This window comes from Macrotis lagotis, chromosome 1 (assembly GCF_037893015.1).
Source record: "Macrotis lagotis isolate mMagLag1 chromosome 1, bilby.v1.9.chrom.fasta, whole genome shotgun sequence".
Lineage (NCBI taxonomy): Eukaryota > Metazoa > Chordata > Mammalia > Peramelemorphia > Peramelidae > Macrotis > Macrotis lagotis.
This window is the reverse complement of record NC_133658.1, coordinates 703703764-703725152: the sequence shown is the minus strand read 5'-3', so window position 1 is coordinate 703725152 and position 21389 is coordinate 703703764. Positions and strand designations below refer to the sequence as shown.

Sequence of the window (21389 nt, the reverse complement as noted above, 5' to 3'; positions counted from 1 at the left end):
TGCTGATACTGTTGGCATGCTAGTTGGGTTAGAAGGGACGGTGGTACAAGGAATACAGAAAGACCAGGCTCTCTTTACTTTCCTCTCCTAAAGGGTACTGGGGTGGGCTTAATAAATCTGTCTGCCTTCTTCATAGGTCACTCTTCTAGGAGTTCAGGTCTGAATTTAGAAGGAAAGTCACTTTCTTGTTGCTCTTAAGGGTAAGATAGAGTCAGCTTCTTCCTATGAGTTTAACTGTTTCCTCCAAAATATTGTTTACACAAAAGACCATCAAAAATAAAGCCTATCAAATAAGTCAATTTATCCAATCAAAACACTAAATAGAAATTGGAGAAGTCCTACTGATTAGACTATACCAGAAATACAGAGGGAATGAACACTGACACATGGGGCAAGAAAATATCTCAGTTCAAACCAAGAGAGAGGATACAATCTCTTCCAAGGTGGTCCATTCTAGCAGTTTTGGGGGTAGTAAGCTAGAAAATCAAAATCATGTTGATGTGACTGTTGACTCTCTTGAGGATTCTCTGGAATCATGTGCCTATCAAAAAACAAAAATAAAAACAACTCTGGACCCAACTTGGTAAATCCCTTAAATTTTGTTAAGTAATGCAACATTATATCCTGTTCAGCATTTTCTCTGCCAATTTGGAGCCACATATCCCTTCAAGTTATTGGGCAAGCTAGGTGGTGCAGCAGATAGTGGGCTGGACCTGGAGATCCTTTCTGGCTGTGTGACCTTGAATAAGTCATTTAATTCTGTCTGCCTCAGTTTCCTCACCTGTAAAATAAGTTGGAGCAGGAAATGGCAAACCTGTCCAGTATCTCTGCCAAGAAAATCCCAAATGGGGTCATGAAGAATTGACATGACTGAAAATGACTGAACAGCAGTGTTGTTCATACACAACATGCCTGACAGTGATGGACTTCTCTTACCATGCTTGGGTAGGAGCTTGGTTACACAAAAATCCATTGTTCCATCAGGACCAGGGGTCAAATAGGGAGGATAGTCAGGACGAATTATTCCTTTCATTATTGCTTTTTCTTTTCTTCTTTCTTTTCCCATGAGAGGGGGATTATTCCTTCTCTGATTTAAGATATGGACTTGGAGTGTTTTGAATCAGAGTGCATTTCAGTAAGGTACCTGCACAATAGGCAATTTGGAATAATAACTCTGCTAAATAGGCTATTTTATTTTTCTAATCAAATGCTACAATTTCATCACTAACCTTTTTATTTGTGATCTAACAACCAGCAGTGCTGTGCATAGTTTAAGTAGAATGTAGCTATTTTATCTTCAAAAAAGATGCCAAAGGACCCCACTCCCACCCAATCAAGTGTATTCACCAATAAGCCACAGATAAACAGGATGTAGACAATAGCTGGAGGTTACCTATTTCCAATCTGTACAAAAAAGATTAAATAGAAGCACATCATGGCAGCCGTTTAGGAAAGAGCTCTTACATAGTTCTCCTAACAAATTACATATACTTGAGTCAATTGCCTACAGTTAAAACTTAGTGAACTGCAGCAAAATCAATTGATAAGTTTTTTTTAATGCATATGAAATTGAGTTTTAAAACGGTTTATAGATCTTTTTAGCAAACTTATTACTATATATCCATGGTCAGATGCCTGCTATTACTCATTTGTCATTGATTACATTATACCCCCTTTAAAAAGCATTTGTAGGATTTCCTTGAATTAACTGTTATACAAGACTTTTCGCCTGCTCCCTAGTTTAGTCATATTTATGATGTTTCAGATGGTCTTTTCTGCACCACTGAGCTAATATGACCATGTTACTGATTTAGCTGTCTAGCTTCAGTTCATCTGGAAAGAATACACAGTAAGAATTTTGTTCATTGCTAGAACTTTAAGGTATGAAGTAGAAACATAGATGAGTACTATATTATTCCTTTAAAGTTAAATGGTAAGAAATGGTGACAAGATAAATCCTTATTTCCTAGAATGCTTTTTTAAAAAACCTCATAAAAACCATCTGTGTTTGGATCACTGGAGTTTTTTTTATTAAAATTTTCAGTTTAAGGAAGGAAAGAAGAAAATAAACATTTATTAGGTTTCTACTCTGTATCAGGAACTGTGCTCAGCACTTTACAAATATCTCTTTACAATAACATACCCATCCTAGAATTAAGTTTTATAATTGTCTCTATTTTAATAGACCAAATTAAGTGAGTTGACTATGTTCACATAGCTAGTTAGTATTTGAGGCTGGATTTGAACTCAGAAGTTTCTGTCTCCAGAAGCAGTACTCCATCCATCACTACATATCTGGTTGTAGCATTGAATCTTTTGTTGTTCACTTGCTTTCAGTCGTCTGACTTTTTGTGACCCCTTTTGGGGTTTCCTTGAATGGTTTGCCATTTTCTTCTCAGTCCATTTGACAGAGAAGAAAAGGATTAAATGATGTTCCCAGGCTCACAGTCTTCCTGACTCTGACCCTGTGCTCTAGACAATGTGCCATCATTGAATCTCTAAGGACAGCAAAAAAAAAAAAAGAAATTGGATATTACACATTTCCACCTTTTTCATGTAAAATTGCAAATGCCATTTGCCAGTCAGCATGATTTTTTTCTAGTGTCTTCTTTTGCTCACAGCAGGTACAGGGGTATTATGACAACTGGAATTATTCTTTGTAATTCATGTACTATAGCTTTTATTTTCTTAAGACATGGAGCACTTAGCAACTTGCATCATTGTATAGTCTGGCCTGGACCAATTCTAGTCTTTTCTTATTCTACCCTCATAAGATTATAAGATCATTGCTTCTAGAGACTCCTGAGGTATCTAAGGAAAACCTTATTTTACAGAGAAGGAATCTGAGGTTAAGATCTATTAAATGACATGATGATGGTAGTAGAACAGAGTCCTTTTATTTTCCTATGAATCTCAAGAATTCTCTCTAACTATTTTTGAAGGGGCAAACAATAAAATCACCCATCTGCATAAGAAAAGCAGGGGTACAGGAAAAGTCATAGATTCATAAATTTATAGAATGATTGTTTTCCATCTAGTTCAATACACTCTCATTTTACAGATAAAGAAATGAGATAGCGAGGGCCACATGGGTACTGGTTAACAGGGCTGGGATTTGAACCATGTACCTTTGACACTAAATGCAATGCTCTTTTTACCATACCAAGATAAAGTCATAAGGCAAATTAAGGATGAAGTAAAAAAAAAGACCTAAAGTTACCCAAATTTTAAGCCAATACCTTTGCTTCTAAGACAATGTGCTTCTGCTGTTGCTTGGCTCAGCAATAAAGCACTGACCCTCATATTATTATGTCACATTGTCTAATAAATGTACAACCCAAGAGTCTGTGACTATATTTCTGGTGCTTATTAAAATTTAAATAATCACAAGATCATTTTCTTCCCTACCTGCTATGGTAATAGGGTTTTAGACAATGGTTTTTACTAACCACTTGCCCAAATTATATAACCTCAGGTGACTGCACTTCTCTGTTTTCAATAGATAATTTCCTAAAGATCTTGACTCCATAGCTGATATAAGAATGATCTTTTCTATCTAAATCTATCTAAATAGTCCTATCTACTTTTTAGCAATGTGCTGGTAAAGTTTAATGATTATAACTCTGGGAAAACCAAATTGAACAAAGAACAACAAAAAACCCAAATAAAAACTCAAAACATCTATCCAGGATACACTTTTAAGTTGAATTTACATTATTGATATTTTCTCTACATCTTTATTCTATCTAGACAATCAATATATTAGTAAATCAAGGTCTCATATGGTAGCTTTGCTTATTCCTCCAGGGGAAGATGCTCATGAAAATCATCTAGCCATCTACTTGAAAGAGTTTCTTCAAGCTGGCTCTAGCACACTTTTACTGCTGTATTTATCATGGCCCTGCTGCTCGTTTCTAAGCAAGTGAGCCCAGAGCTATGATTTACCTAAGCCTCAGTTGAGATCCTTTTTTCTGTAAAAATGATCAGGTGCCAAACAAACAAAAGAGTAACAACCTGGGAATCAGGAGACTTGGATTTTAATTCTGGTTGCCTTTGGATAATATAATTATGTGTGATTACAATTATATGGTTGTGAGAAGGTTATCTGTAGTAGTCTATGGTTAATTTACATCAAGTTCATATATATATATACACATTGGGAAAAAACCAATCAATCAATTCAGAAACATTTATTAAAAACACCTACTATATTTTAGGGTCTTTGCTAAACTCTTTGTTAATGACAGAATAATTGTCTTTTTCTTCATTTAGTCTTTAAAACATATGTAGTTTATGACCAAATTCAGTTACTTAAATCATTACAAAGACTTGTTCCCTCTCTCCTCCTCATCCTATCTGCTTCCTGCTCCTACCATGGATGCAGTGAGAAAATTTGGATTCACTTAACATGGAGTAAGGAAAAAGTTTTTTTTTAAAACATTCTCAAACATGGGGTTTCTGGAAACATATGGATTAATATATGTTAAACTTTCTTGTTGACACTGTAAACATGGTAAAAACATATCCTGGAATTTTAGAGATAAAAGTGATTTCAGAGACTATTTTCCTCTCCTACCCCACCCCAATAAAAGAATTATCTGTACCAAATACTTAACAATTGGTTATCCAATCTAAACTTGAAGATCTCTAGTGGGGGCAGCCTTCTACATTTCAAGGCAGGCTCATTACACTTTTGTAATGGCTAATACACAGAATAATTTTTGGCACAAAGTATTAGATAAAGTGTTGTATTTGGAGTCAGGAAGACAAGTTCAAATCCCACCTATGATATTTATTAATAATATGATATCGGGGAAGTCATTTAACTGTATTTGGTTTCAGATTCCTTATGTATACAATGGGGCTATAATATCAGTATTATAAGGTTGTTGTAAAAAATCAAATGTTAATGCATAATTAAGTACTTTGCAAATCCCAAAGTGTTATACAAATGTCAGCTGCTATTGCTATAAGCAAATAAAAATTAGAATAGTATTCTTATCTTTTGATGGCTCAAGGTTGCCTTATAAAGTTGTTGATGATGATGATAATTGTAGTTAGCATTTTTATAATGCTTATTATGTGTTGGACATGTGTTCATATGGGTGCTAGGCATCTAATAAGTATTATCTCATCAGATCTGCACAACAATCCTGAGGTGGAAGAACAAACTGAGGCAAACAGGTTTAAGTGATTTGTCCTGGGTCATATGGCTAGTGTCTGAAGTCAGATTTGAAATTAGAACTTTTTGACTCTAGGACCAGTGCTCTATCCATTGTAACATTTAGTTTATGATTTTGAAGGGATACTTAAAAATTTTTTTTGGGTTACCTACTTAGTTGTATAAGAGCTAACTCCTAGAATAAGGGCCTCAAATTTCTCTAGGCATTTTTATGGTAGATACTGATCCAGAGCTCAGGAAAAAAGCTATCAAATCTGACCTGCAACCAGACACCAAATTAAGTCTTAGGAATACTTCTCTGGTTGTCTACTTGTGAATATCATCCTGTGAATAGAGAGAATGAGACATTGCTTGTCTCATTGACTGGTGTTAGAGCAATGTGAACTTATACTTTCTTCCATGAGTTATGCTGTGAAATTATGATTAGAGATCCAAAAAACCACCAGTCGTTCTTATATATTGGGCTTCTCAATAGCCTGGGTTCCAAGGGGCATAACTCATAAAATATTTTAAACTGATTCCTTCCACAAAGAATGTATGCACCATACACTTTTGAGTTTAATCTGAATTATTAACATTTTTCTCCACTAATTTCTTAAGTCTTGACAATTAAATCAACATGTATGATGATTTCCAAAAATGTTCACATTGAAAATTTAATAACCTGATTGTGAGAATCCCTTTGAGCATATTCCTGACTCCAATCTTCTTTTTTCTCCCCACCTTTTTCCTCCCCTATTCAAAAATTTAATTGTAAATACACTTTAACTCTTCTATTGTTTTTGTAAGCTAAAACTTCAGCTGATCACCTACCTGTGATTAATCCACAAACTTATATTTACAATATTAAAATAGAAGAATTAGGGGAAAGTAATAAAAGTCAAATCAGAATAAAAATGAAGAGTTATTTCCTGTCATGTGTGTCCTCCTTTTCCGAGGATATATGATACTTTTCTGCCTGAAAGTATCATGACTCCTGTTTCTATGTCAAATTCATCTTTTACAAAAAAAACCCAAAACATGATGATGGTAAACATTAATTACATGATAAAACCCTTAATTAAATCTTATCTAAATAATAGATTGTTTCTAAAGTAATATCCTCTGGGTGGTTAAAAACTCTTCATTAGTATTGCAGCTCTTCATCTTTGAATTAAAGAATAACTTTCAGCTCCAATGGAGAACACTAAAAATATTATGAGCATCCTTTCTATATATCTTTGTACATTCTCCTTTTAAAAAAATCTGTATGGAGTTCTACATTTGCAATAATAATATAGATAATTCTGGTCAAAAATATACTTCAGAATTATTCAGAAAATTGAGCCTATTAATAATAATAACCTTGTTATGATCAGTATTTGTTTTTAGTCAGATAATTGCCTCAGTCTCAGTGATACTTAATATTTAGATATTTAGAGACTAGGCTCTAGATGCAGTTTTTGGAATGATCAAGCAATTAAGCATTTATTAAGTTCTTATTGTGGGTCAGAACCAGTACTAGACCTTGGGGATGCAGAGGAAAAAAATTACTAACTTCTATCAGGGAAACAATATGTATGTGTTGTGTGTGTGTGTGTGTGTGTTTGTGTGTGTGTGTGTGTGTGTGTGTGTGTGTGTGTATAATGGTTTCAGAATATATGTGAAGCATGAAGCAATCACTGAGTAATTCTTTGAGTGGAGAAGCAATATTTGACTGGGGAGGAATCAGATGAGGTCTCAATTAGAAGGAGACATTTAAACTGAGCTTTGAAGGAAACTAGCTAGGGATTCATTACAGTAGGTTATTATTTTAGCAAACAAAAAATGAAAATTCTCTGGTTTCAATAAAAGGATGACTATGGGTAGTAGCATTAATTGCTTTTAGAGAATGAGTAGTAACATGGCCAGCTTATAGTTCTTTAATTTATTTCTTCTTATTCTATAACTTAGGCAAAAAGCTCTACTTCTAGAAATGTTTGTAAGAACTGGAAATGAGAGTTTAAAGTGATATACAATGCTTAATTATTGCCCCATATTTTTCATTACTCTAATGTGTCTGCTTGAATTGTTTGCATATTGGGGGAAAGAGAGACAGAGAGAGAGAGAGAGACAGAGACAGAGAGAGACAGAGAGACAGAGAAACAGAGAGATAAAGACAGAGAGATTGAGAGAGGAAGGAGGAGGGAGAGAGAAAGAGGAAAAATAGAGGTAGATAAAGACAGAGAGAGAGAGAGAGAGAGAGAGAGAGAGAGAGAGAGAGAGAGAGAGAGTGTAAGGAGTCCGGAAGAACAATTTCTGATGATGCTTTAGGAGCCTAGCAATGTGTAACCCCAAAGGACCCTTTGTTAATGTGGCTTGAGGCTTGCCCTCTTTAAACCTATAGGAAGCCACTATGTTACTGTCAATTATGTGGTAATTCTGTAGCAATGAACATATTATCTAAATTGGAGGCTCCTTACTTGAGCTACCAACTTAGGACTTGCCAGTTACTCTGGGAGACTTTTTAGAGGCATAGTTCTTTCCTGAGCATTTCCTCAAACCACCAAGGAGTGCTAATCATACAAACCTTAAGGTTTCAACCCTTTTGGGATGAGCCCATGAACCCAAACTCATGCTTGGTCTAATTCCCATTTAATCTAGGAGATATGTACATGATAAAAACATGAAACATATACAGACTTTAATATATAACAAAGACAACATATATGTAGACATACACACACACATATATATGTATATATGTATATATGTATATATATATATATATATATATATATATATATATATATATATATACAACCATACACCTACACACATACATATTTGTATACAAACATACATACAAACAAATTCACGAACCCCATCCTAATCTAGGAAACGAACTGGGCTGTAGCTCAAAAAACTAAAATACTAGATCCATTATCTATACCTGGCACTTTCTCTGATCATTTCCCAATATATTTGTGATTCAGAAGCTTGGCCCACTGTGATCACACAGTTTAATTAATTAAAACATAAGAGAAACTTGACCAGATTCCTGTATGAAGTTATTTGCCTCCAGCCATTTACTAGACTTTCTACTATTCCCCTCTCACATTTTTGGGTTCAGATGAGCTGAAAGAAATGAATGGAAGTATGTGAAGTTCAAATTTCAGTCTTCTGAATTAATAAAGGAAAACAGAGAAGACAATGAGAGACTTTCATGTCATGTCTTGGGAACATAGAGGCTAAATGAGGAAAAACAATTTCTCAGAGTTCATCAGATGGATAGGATTCATTATAAATGACAATCTCAGCAGCTCCACGTTTCTTCTTTTCTTCATGGCTCCTGGTCATTGACTTTGCTCTAAGATTAGAAACTCTGCTAGATGGGCTAACTTTCCCCTGAAGTCACCCTATTCTCATGGTATCACGGACTTCTGGGCAATGATAATAATGATGTAAAAGTACCTCTCCGTGTGGTCCCAGATTCCCCTGGCCACTCCTGTCTGTCTCCTTTCCCCAGAGTCTAAATGACAGAGTCAGAGGAAGGAATGGATGAAATGAAAAAGGACAGCAATGCACAAAGCAGATTGCTTTTGTTCCTCAAGACCTCAGATGGTGTGAGAAGGACTGACTAATCATTGACTTCTAAGATATAAATGATCACAAAAAAATTGCACAGTCTGCTTGAGTAGGATCATCAGAAATTGCCTTGATAGCCTGTTCATGAATCAATCTCTTCAGATGTAAAGGAAGCAGATCATTGAACTGCATGGTATTTTACTATATAATGAAACATTAGATTCTTAGTCAATTTGAATGATAGTGAGGGGGACTAGATCTATAACATTGGTGGAAGAACAACCTGTGAGGTACTACCAATGCAGGCTAGCAATTTCTCTGAAATTTGTAGGTTTAGAGAGTTAACTAGAATACCAAGAAATGAAGTGACTTGCCCAGGGTCATATAGTTATTATGGTCAGAGGTGGGCTTTGAAGCCAGATTTTCCTTAGTCTAAGGCCAGCTCTTTGTACAATGGAATATTGTTTATAGTAGTTTTTTTGTGGAAAAAAAGGAAGTGATAAATTTAGGGTAGCTAAGTGCCACAGAGGATAGTATGCCTGGCCTGGAGTCAGGAAGAGTTATCTTGCTGAGTTCAAAGCTGCATGATCCTGGGCAAGATCCTGTAAAATGACCTGGAGCAGGAAATGGCAAACCACTCTAATATCTTTGCCGAGAAAATCCTAGATGGAATCACAGAGGGTCGAACACAACTGAAACTACTGAATAACATTAATAACATGAAATTAGCTAGCTAGGTGGCACAGAAGACACAATGTTGGGTCTGGTTTCAAGAAAACTAGCTTAAATCAAACCTAAGACACTAACTTGTGTGGGAAAGTCACTTAACCTGTTTGCTTTAATTTTCTTAACTATGAAGTGGAGAGAAAAATAGTACCTACCTCCCAGAGTTGTGGGAATCAAATGAGATATTTATGATTGGCATATAGAAGCTTTTATATAAATTAATTCTTCTTCTTCTTAATGTAATTTATCCCCTGAAATCTAAATCAGTGATGTAGATCATACTTCTATGATAGAAAATAGTCTATTTCTGAATTCTTGTGAATTCAAATACTCATCTTGTTGATAAAATCAGTTTAAATAAATAATTGCCTTTAATTTACATGAGGACATAATTATGACCCAATTAATTTGTTAATAGTTGCCCTCTGTTTAGGAGTATAAGCTCAAGTTGAGTCTTTTGTGGTACTCCAAGGGAAAACACAAAGAAAAAATAAACCTATTCAATAATTTTGCTTCTATTTATTTTTATATTCAAGGCAAATTATCTTTTTGATAACCTATTTAGGTAATTGTTAATTTTTCTCCCTGATAGATAATGCAAGTAAAAACATTTGTGATATTGCCAAACGACTTTTCTTTGCTTATCAAGGTAGAAGTTGTGCCTTAAAGTCAGCAATTAACTTTATGATTAAAAATACATTTGGAAATATATTTTCCCCTTAACTTTTTAATGAATATCTATTTTCTTTCCGTCCCACGTCTTCCACATTGAAAAGAAGAAAATAAAACTTTTTAAAAATGAACATGTAAATTCAAGCAAAACATAGTCTTGCACTGGTTATGTCAAAAAATTTCTCAGTTGGGGTGACTAGGTGGTGCAGTGGATAGAGCATGGGCCTTGGAGTCAGGAGTACCTGAGTTCAAATGTGACCTCAGACATTACCTAGCTGTGTGGCCTTTGGCAAGCCACTTAACCCCATTGCCTTGCAAAAAAACCTAAAAAAAATTCTCAGTCTTAAACCTGAGTTCAATACCTCTCTCTTAGGAGGTAGGCAGCATTCTTTATCATGAGTCTTCTGGAATTGTGGTTTGTTTTTATAATATTGTTGTCATTGAATAAATTGCTATCCTAGTTTACTTCAGATCATACAAAATCATCTCAGGTCTCTCGCAAATCATTCTTTTTGATTTTTTTATAGTATTCTATTATGGAGTGGAATTGTAGTATTCTATTACAATTCCATTCCATAATTTATTCAGCCATTCCCCTTAATTTCTACTTTTTTGAGAGCACAAAAGATTATTTTGAATTTTTTTGTATATATGAATATTTTCCCACTAATTTTGATCTCTTTGGAATATAGACCTGATATGGATATCATTAGGTCAAAAGGTATACAGTTCTGTAAATTTTGATATATCTCAAATTATTCTTAAGATTTCCTAGACCAATTCTTGTCTTAACCAACAGTGCCTCAATGTGCCTGTTTTCCTACAGTTCTTGCAACATTTGCCATTTTTATTTAAGTCATCTTTGGCAGTTTAATGATGATGATGATGATGATGATGATGATACATATAGTGACTTAATATTTGCAATGTGATTTTAAAAATATTTTCTCATTTGATTCTCATTATAACCCTAGAAGTTAGGTGCTATTATTATTATTATTATTATGCCCATTTAACAGTTGAGGAAACTGAGGCACACAGCTGCTAAATAACTTGCCCATAGTCAGGCAGATAATATGTCTGAGGCTGAATTTGAACTCATGCTTTCTAGTATCCAGCTCTAGGCTTTAACCCACTGCATCACTTCTCTGTCTTTGATGAGTGTGATGTAGAACCTCAGAGTCACTTTAATCTGAATCTTCCTAATTATAAGAGAAGTGTAAGACCCCTACACTATGTGGATTTTGGCTGTCATATTCTATTTCTGGATTCTACCTATAGCTCATATAAAGTTCCATGTTATGGAGGCATTTGATGAAATGAATCCCTACTTTTCTTGCATTATATTATATTATAATATTATAATCTAGTTTCCCCTTATAAAAAATTGTACACTGAAGCTTCATTGAAATAGGGACATAGCTCTGGATTTTCAAGTTATGCCAGTGGATTACTAGCTCTTGCAAGTTCTATGAAGTGGAGGAAAAGGAGAGTGGTTTGTGTTTCTATTGCCTGAAAACCAGTCTAAGTTAATAAATGATGATAATCACCTTCTTCCCTCTGAATTAATTACTAAATGGCATATTTTTCTGTTATACAAATTGATGAAGACTATCTCCTTAACAATGTCTGCCTTGATGGTTGCTGAACTTTCCTCCAAGGAATCATGGAATCTTGTATAAAAGTGAAGAATCAAGAGCCTAAAAGATCATTCACAATATTTAGTTGCACCTTTTTGTTTTATGGCTAAATAAAACAGAGCGTGGCTGGCCCAAGATTATCAAGATAATTAAGAGGGAGAACTAGGATTCCAACCCAAGTCCTCAGATGCCAAAATCCAATGTCTTATCACATCATCAAACTGAGGAATAAAAATAACTGTTCACATGTGTGCAGAGTTTTAAGTTATAAGACCTTTCTTTTTTTATAGACCTATCAAATTAATATTATCAGTCTTATTTTAGAGATGAAGTTGAGATTGTGACCTGTGACATGTCCTTGTTCAGAGCTGAAATTTGAATCTAGAGTTCCTGACTCTAAAGACAATGCTTTTCCCATTACATCACAATGAAGAAAAAAAAACAACCCACCTACATTTAGATTGAAGATATGAGAACTACTATCATTTTATTATTTTAATAGGTATTTGCATTTGGGTTGAGAGCCAATCTGGCATGGTAACAAGGGAACTGGACTTGGAGTCAAGATGCCCTGAATTCAAGTTCTCTCCCTGATCCTTACTCACGAGCTTTGGGTAGAGGCACTGTGAATACCCTAGGAAACTTTCTAAAACCATCAATTATGTTTCCCCATTGATATATCCTTTTAGGAATGAGATTACAAGTCCAAAAGAAACAAGTAAGCAAACAACAAACATTTGAGTAAGGAGGATATGGTATTCAGTGTCCATTATTTAAGCTAGAATAAATCTTTAAGTCACAATCCATCAGAAAGCACTGATCTTAGACTCAGAAGATCCAAGATCAAATCCCATATCTGACATTTGGTAAGTACTTATTTATGCTTAAACAAGTAACTTAATGTCCCTGGTCTTCAATTTCCTCATCTGGAAAAAAACAGGGGCTTGGACTGGAGGGAATCTGTAGTTTCATTCCACAATAGGGCTATGATTCTATTTGAATAGTGAAGATACGATGGAAAAAAATAAATGAATTAATAGAATAAATAAAACCATATTTTAAAAAAGAACTTCAGTGGTAAGGTTTTAATGTACAGCACAACTTGGAGTATAGACAAGATAGTACTGGAGGTGACCAAACATAATTTGTCTCCTTTTTATTTTTCTACTTGATATGAAATAAAGATGAAATGCAAAAAGCTATCAGCCATTTTTCTAGCATGACAGGGTAATCAAGGGAAATTTTGAATAAATATAAGTCTGCATCATATTATGATTGAAGGATGTAATCAAAGACAATACACTGGTTGTGAATAATAGGGCTTTTATATAATGTTCTGGAAAATGTTATCTCCACATTTGTACTCACTTTCAGCCACTCCTTTACGAAATGTGTTTCCCTGATCAGAATGACAGCTGAAGTACAGGGAAACCTCTTTTGTTCAAAGACTAAAGAATGGAATCTTTATCAAATCTGCAGCCACATAGGCAAAAGATTTTATATTTTTAGCACTGTTTAATTATAACAGAAATGCATAGAAACCATGCTTTCTATCCTGGGAGACTGCTGTGTAGATTATGCCCCATTCAGAGGTTGAGATTCCAAGTTTCCATGTCTGAAATTAGTGCTTTACTAAATAGGAGGCATTTTTCCAAATCTTGATGGACTGGGCAAGAAGATTGCTCCAGGGGGAGGAGATGGGGAATTTTAAAAGAAGAAAACCTCTCTTTCTGACAGCACATGCTGTGCCAAACCAGTAGTTGGCATTACCAGGGCTTTTCTCTGGGGAATCTCACCGGAATGGCTGAATTTGTCTGGGGAGTATATTACAGTTAAAGAAGAGAAAACAACAAGTGAGTTAAGGGAGTCAGCCTGGGCTTTAGCACATTCCTTCTTGGTGACTTAATAATCCAATTTCCAAACAATGTCATGTGTAGGATTGATGAATTGGAGAATATGATAGACATTAGCCCCAAGTGTGGCATTGTTAAGATGCAAAACAGTCAAAATACTGGAAACCAAGTACATTAGTACACAAGACCCAATAATACTTTAATAGGCCATTAAATTGTCTCTTGGATATAGCCAAGAAAGCACCTTAGACTAAATTAATATTTACATCTACTGAAGGTTTGATTTCATGTCCTTGCCACTTAATCTTAAAATAGGGCCTTTTAGGATCAGAGATGCTTTTCATATTTGCCATATTTTAATATATTGTGCCATTTTCTTTCTTTTCCTTAACATATTCTAACACGCAAATATTAGAATATTGTAATTAAGTAAAAAAAAAAAAACTTTGAGTCTGGCTATAAAAGACCTGGCTTCAAATGCCAGGCCAGCCACTTACAACTTGCTTGACATCACATAGGGAATTTAAACAATCTCTAAGACCTTTTTCCTCCTAAATCCCAGGATCCTATGAATTGGGAATCGGGAAATGAACAATTTCTTTTACAAGGAAGGTAGCATCTTTGTGGTCATTTAACAAAACACATTCCTCTCTTCAGGTTGTACTTTGGACCTTCTCTGACATGTCCCACAAATTTCTTCTTCCTAGAAATTCACTCCAGTCTTGGAAGTAACCTCCTCCCATGTGACCTCTTACTCTGATTGGATGAACCTCCTTTGAAGGAGAATATTCAGAAAAGTTATGTTTTCTTCTTTTCTAAACTATTCCATAATTCCTCAAGGCAGGGATAGTCTTTATGTTTGTATTTGTATTCCTAGAGCTTAGCACAGTTCTTATTACTACTACTACCACTTATATTACTACTACTACTACTACTACTACTACTACTACTACTACTACTACTACTATTACTTCAGTATCAAAGAGACCACACCAACCAACCAAATGATTGAAGGTATGAGTTACACAATTATGTTTATTATAGCAAGGGATATGATATGCAAGGCATCCTTCCACTTGCCTTTACCAGAATTGTTCTATCCCATGGCCTAATTTCTAGGAAACAGGATTATTGGAGATGGTCAGACAGCTACATGAATTTCTTGACCTTAAATCGATTCACTTCCTCCCTTATCAGCAAAGCATCACAGCACTTCATCAATACCAGACATTCTGGTGACAGAATGTGACAACCTGCCATATCCAAAGAAAACATTTACTAAAAAACATGGGATTGAGATATTTCCAATTGTGGACAGCTAGGTGGTATAGTGAATGTCAGTGCTGGGTCTGGAATCAGAAAGACATGTCCTGCTGAGTTCAAATCTAGCCTCAGTCCCTTACTAGTTGTGTGACCCTGGAGAAGTCATTTAACCTTGTTTTCCCTCAGTTTCTTTATCTGTAAAAGGATCTGGAGAAAGAAATGACAAATCATTCCCATATCTTTACCAAGAAAACCCCAATTGGTATCATGAAAAGAGAAACAGTGAAAAGAACTGAGCAACAAAAAAAAATTAAGAATGTCCCCATTATTGTTGGAGAGTTGTCATTTTGTAGCCATTCAGTTTTTTAGCCATGCTAACTGCAAGGAGTTAGCAAAAGCATAGATTGGATGATGAGATATATATATATATATATATATATATATATATATATATATATATGTATATACCAAAACCAAAACACAAATTAATAATAATGCTATCCTTGAACACCAGTTTATTTTTGGCATCTTTTAATTGAAGTACTACCCTGATGCTTCACTGTGGCATGTGAAGCTAACTTTATGTACTTTAAAAATTATCTTAAAAAAAGCAGTTCAATAAACCTAGGAAACTCATGACATGTTTGACAATATAGACAATGATATTTCTCCACCTCTGCAATGAAGGGAGGGAGGTTCATTTTCTCAATTCTCCTTTGGGACCAAACTTTGGATTGATTCTTGAAAGCTATTACAGTGAAGTAAAAGTTTTGGTGGGCCCTATGAAGTGAGATGAGGTTTGGCCTTCATTCTCAAAGAGAACCATGACATCCGGGAGGTGATGCCATGGTAAGCACATGAATTGGATTTGAGTGAGGGGAGACACTGTGTAAGTCACCAGCCTCACTTTTTCCTCCAGTTAGCTGGACCCAGAGGCCAGATATGAATCAGAACTACTGGAGATGGCTCTAGATGTGAGGCAATCAGGGTTAAATGACTTGCCCAAGATCACACAGATATTCAGTATCAAATGTCTAAGGCCAAATTTGAACTCCTGTCCTCCTGATTCCAAGGCCAGTGCTCTATCTAATGTACTTACCTAACTGCCCTGGGTCCTATGAAGTAAGAAAATTTTGGAGTACGTAGCTCAATACCTTCTGCCCTCCTCTTCCATCTCCTTTTTCTGTGTTGTCTTCTTCATTTAAATGTAAGTTTCTTGAGGATATTTATTATTGCTTGTATTTGTATTCAAGCCTTAGAACAAACAGTACCTCATACCTAAATACATACTTATTAAATTCTTTTTGACTGAGTAATTAACAGAAGATACTCTAGACATATGAAAATTGATCCATTTAGCTAAATTTTAGAGAGGTATATACCCAAGACGTTGGTCATGAGGTGATGAATTGTTTTGACCTCAGTAATTAATCCAGATAACATGCTGATCTTCATTGGTAGAAGGTATAACTACACTGATGAAATTCCAAAATTCTTGAAGTTCTTTTCTCCTCTTTTTCATTCTTCTACTCATCAATTCAGAATAGAATTTCCTGATAGCAGATTGTTTCATTTTTATCTTTATACTCCAGTATTTAGGACCACTTTGTTTTTGTTTTTAATAAGTATTTGCTTGATAAATAGCAAGAATGTCTGTCTACAAGGGATATGTTTTCTGCCTTTGATCCATGTAGAAATATTATTGGAGAGTTTGGGATCTGAATAATCTCATCTGACTATTTAGGATGGGGATAAAGGTTCAACCTTCAATTTCTGGAGCTCCCAGATGAGGAACTCTCTTGACAAATTTGGGCAGAGTATACGGTATTAGAGTGACTCTAGAGCACTTAGAAGTTGAATGATTTGCCCAGGATCCTTCAGGCAGGAAATTTCAAAGGTAAGATTTGAACCCAAATTGAGGTTAGCTCTATATTCCCACGACTAGTCTGCATTTAATCTGAATATTTCCCTTGATCAAATTACCCATAAAATGACCAAATCTCTAGTTCAGTTTGTGCTCTGAAAATATGGATGAAGTAAGGTTGCAAACTGAAAGTAAATCCTGTTTTTAAAATGTTAAGTAAAAATAATTATGTCTTAGAGAGAGACTCTAAAATGGTAGATCATTGGAAGGCTTGGGAAGCCCAAGGACTCCATATGAGAATAGTGTGAGTTTTTGGGGTTTTTTTTGAAATTACAATAGACAAAAATCCTAAAATTCAGTTACTTGCTTGTAAAATAAAGGTGTATTATTTTTCTTCTTCCAAGTTTATTGATCCCCAATTTGTTTTGTCATTTTTAGTCTTCAAGACTCCATTTAGGATATTTTTGGCAAAGATACTCATGTAGTCTTCTATTTACTTCTGCAGCTCATTTTACTGATGAGAAAGCTAAAGGTAAACAAGGTTAAATGACTTGTCCAGGGTCACACAGCTAGTAAATGTCTTTGGTCAGATTGATCATGACTGCCCAATTGCTCTATTCATTGAGATGTCTAGCTGCTTCACTTTAAGAATAAACCCTTAAGTAACAGTCTCATAAGAAATTGTGTTCTTTCACAATTAAAACATAATTTGAAACTACTGGAGATGACAGATGACAGGGAAACAATAGTAACATTAAGAATATTTTTGTTCTTGCACTTACGATTTACAGGTTTTGTAGGTAATATTGGGTTGAATCTCTCTGGGGAGGTAGCGTTCTCCTCATCAGTCACATATTCAAAATTGATGATGAACATCATAGCCACTCCTTCTTGGTTTTTCACTGGAATTATGTGAGTGTTACAAATGAAGGTTGACCCTAAGGATAAAAAAAAGACAAATTTTAAGCCCATAAAAATGCATAGCTACAAGATCATAAGATATCTCCATGAATTTTTCTCTTTGAAATAATTACCCAAATCACAATATATATATATGTATATATATATACCATATTCAATTTTCTATTGATCTGAATTTCATTTTATAGCACATTAACTATATATAATATATATAAAACACATATTTTTTGAAAATATTTTGTAGACAAATCTGTCATCATATCCTATATAATAAATATGAAATTTCATTTGCTTTTTCTTTTACTACTAATAGTTCATCCCCCATTATATATATATATATATATATATATATATATATATATATATATATATATATATATATATATATATATATATATATATTAAGATTTGAGACATTATTTACAAAAATTGACTCAATTTATCCTCATAACAAATTTGGGAGACAGGTATTATTATTATTATTATCACTATTTTGCAAATAAGGAAGCTGAGACTGAGGGAAGTTAAAAATAACTTGCACAAAAGTGTTTAAGGCAATATTTGAATTTAATTCTAGTGTTCTATCCACAATGCCACCTAAAAACGAAACAAATGGATGCTAAAATTTAAAAAATGTATTTTTAAATATTAATCTAACATATAAAATCTAATTTCTTGAAGGCAAAATTTTAGGAGAGACATTCTAATAGCCAGAATTATCCCAAAGTGGAATGGGCTACCTTGGGAAGCAATGAGTTCCTCCTAAAGTGGAGTGGTCTTCAGGCAAAACCTGGATGACCATTTGGTTTTGAAATAGAGGGCATGCTTTCTATAGGAGTATGGGGATCTCTTCCAACTCTGAAATTCTGTGTTCATTCATCTAACTCATTTATTTGTTCATGCTTGAAGTTAGCACCAAATTTGTGATCATTAATAGCTTACCTTTATAAGTCATTTTTAACAGATTATAAAATGTTTGAAGTTTGTTTTCACAATGCTTTTAAACAGAAGTATCATCACATCCATTTTGCAGATGAAACAGATCTGAGAGTACATACAACTACTAAAGGTCAAAGCAAAGACTTGACAGATATACCACTACTCAAAGGCTACCCAGAAAACCCACTTCATCCTCTTCATCTGTTTAAAGTTTACAATGCATTCTGAAGTTCTAATATGCTATCACAATTCTTTCCCAATTATTATTATTTTTTCTTGGCTCTCATGTAGTTTTTTAAAAGTCACATAATCTTAACCATGGGGGTTGGGAGGTGAGAAAGGAATCTTTTATTAAATTAGAAGGATATTAAATTTTTGATTACATTCACTATAAATTTAAAATAAAAATGCTAATTTGATCTTTCCAGTCAACAAGATAAGCTTCTGATGGAAGTTTTACACAACAAAGTTAATTGGGGAAACAAAACAATATTTTTATACTCATTACCTGATACTGATTTAATCTCAGTCATCCCTGTACATACAAATGGTCACTTTTATCCATGCCACAGACCAATCTGCTGGAAGAATCCACTATTAATGTTATGGTAGACATTGTAGAAAACAGGGGAAGATACAGGAAATCTTTTGGGTCATAAATGACAGGAGAGAAATTGCTTTGAAACACTTGAATACCTTAGGGAATCAGATTCCTATGGAAGGATTTATATGATTACCATCCTCATTCCCACCCCCCCCACCCCCAAAGAAAACCATCTCCCCTCAGGTGATAGTTTTTTTCTCACTTTTCTGTACTGCCTATAAGTTCAAATCATGAAAGATTCATTTGGGTTAACAAATACCCTGTTTAAAAAATGCAGATTGCCTCTAGGAGGGTTATGGTGTTATCCATCATCCATACATTATTATGTATTAGTTCAAATTATGCTCCTAACTTTGGGAGAGATCAGTTGTTCTAAATGTTTATGGGAATTTTGATGGGGGGGTGGGAAAGTAGTGTGCGATACCCAATATGAGACTTAAAGATAACATGATGGTACAGGGGAGCTTAAGAACTTGGGGAGGGCACTAGGGGGTGTTAGAGGAGCACAAAAATGATGTGAGAGGTCATCAGAGATAAGTTTGATTTATTTCTAATTTTTTCCTGGGATGACCAAGCCCACAAGATAGAAGAAATTCTACCTCCTACTTCCAGGACCCAAAATCACAGAATCTTATGGTCAAGAATAATCTGGCTCAACTTGATCCATGGGCAATACCTCAATTTACTTTCTTTTCTCTTCTTCCAACTCACAAAATGGAGCAGGCTATGACAAAGGGCCCTCGAATAAAGTTAATACTCTCTTGCTTTGGCCTCATGGAAGAAGTCATAAGATAATTCAAATGCAGTACTTTGAAAGTATTAAAGTACTCCATAACTATTAGTTAATATACCCTTCTTCTGACAAGTTCTAAAACTCCTTGGCCTGGCTGCTTGACCTACATCTCTAATACCAATTGCCATTTTAGCTTAGGAAATCCATGTGCACTACGGTCAGGTTAGTATATTGCTAGGTTTTATGCTTTAACTCCATTAACAGATATGAGTTTTGTAAGCTAACCCAGAAATCTAACCCTCATTTATAACACTGACTCTATGAGAAAATGTGTTCTGCATTACAAGTAATCAGTTTAATAATGAACTTTTAGAATGCAGTCTCTGTGTAGGTTGAGGATTGCTGTCAATTGAAATCTAGACAGTCAAATACTAGAGCCTCCCAGATCCAAAAATGTAGAGTACTTCCTTTATAACTAATTTCACATTTTCTATAAATCTGAATATTATATTTATGGAAGATAATGCTATATGTATTAAAAATGACATGTTACACCTTCAAGTTTTCCAGCTGGATCTTCACTCCACTTAATAAAACAGTTAGCTATGGCACTTGTCATAGTTTCCATGGTAACAAATTGGATGACTTTAGTAAACAGAAAATAAGCAATTTAAGACTGTTCCATTAGAGCTAAAAATAGAAATGCTTTAGGCCAGGCATTGCTACACAGTCTGGTTAAACAGAGGGTCTGAGTAGATGCTAGAAATAGCCATTATGTACTTGGCTAATGAACCAAAATATATATTGATTTTATCTCCTAAAATGACATTTCTTGGATCATTTAGAAGAGCATTATGAATTCACATGTGTTATTAAGTGGTTTTGATGTTTTCATCATGTGGGGTATACTGCTGACTCTACATGAAAACATTAATAATAGCATTAAGAGCACAAGCCTAGACAAAACTGTGTCTCCCTCTCCCCCATGACATTTTAATGGAATTAGAATAATGAAATTAGGATGTAAGAAGATGTTGTAGTTAGAAGTTATTCCTCCCCCCACATAGATTCTCAAACAGAAAGAAATAACAGAATTTCAGTGTTAAAAACAATTTCAACCTTGCTATAATATTTCCATCTTGACATCATTTAACCTTTGCTTAAAGACTTCTATGATATGGAGCTTACCTCCTTTGATAGCTCACACTACTTATTTTTGGACAGCAACAATTGATTAGGAAGTTTTGGTTTTATTGAGTTTGAATCTGTATATCTACAACTTTGATTCATTAGTCCTGGTGGTTTTATGGATCCAAGAAGAACCAGTTTCAAAATTTCCACACATGATTGCCCTTCAGATACTTAATGGCAGTCGTTTAGTTCCCTATTTACTCTTCTCCCTTCCTTCCCTGCCCCCCCACTCCCCAGTCAATTTTCTTTTCTGGG

General features: G+C 34.6%; 1 protein-coding gene and 1 long non-coding RNA gene across 3 annotated transcripts in view; one reads left to right on the top strand and one right to left on the bottom strand.

Moving 5' to 3' along the window:
- The window catches only part of KCNH7 (potassium voltage-gated channel subfamily H member 7), a 625928-nt gene that overhangs the window by 200426 nt on the left and 404113 nt on the right, over positions 1-21389 (bottom strand). Inside the window, exon 3 of the mRNA XM_074215839.1 lies at positions 17529-17684. Within this exon, the coding sequence (XP_074071940.1) occupies positions 17529-17684 (156 nt within the window). The remainder of the gene's footprint in view (positions 1-17528; positions 17685-21389) is intronic.
- LOC141507830 (uncharacterized) overlaps positions 1-21389 on the top strand; it is a 355670-nt gene that overhangs the window by 114509 nt on the left and 219772 nt on the right. The gene's annotated exons all lie outside the window — the stretch shown is intronic.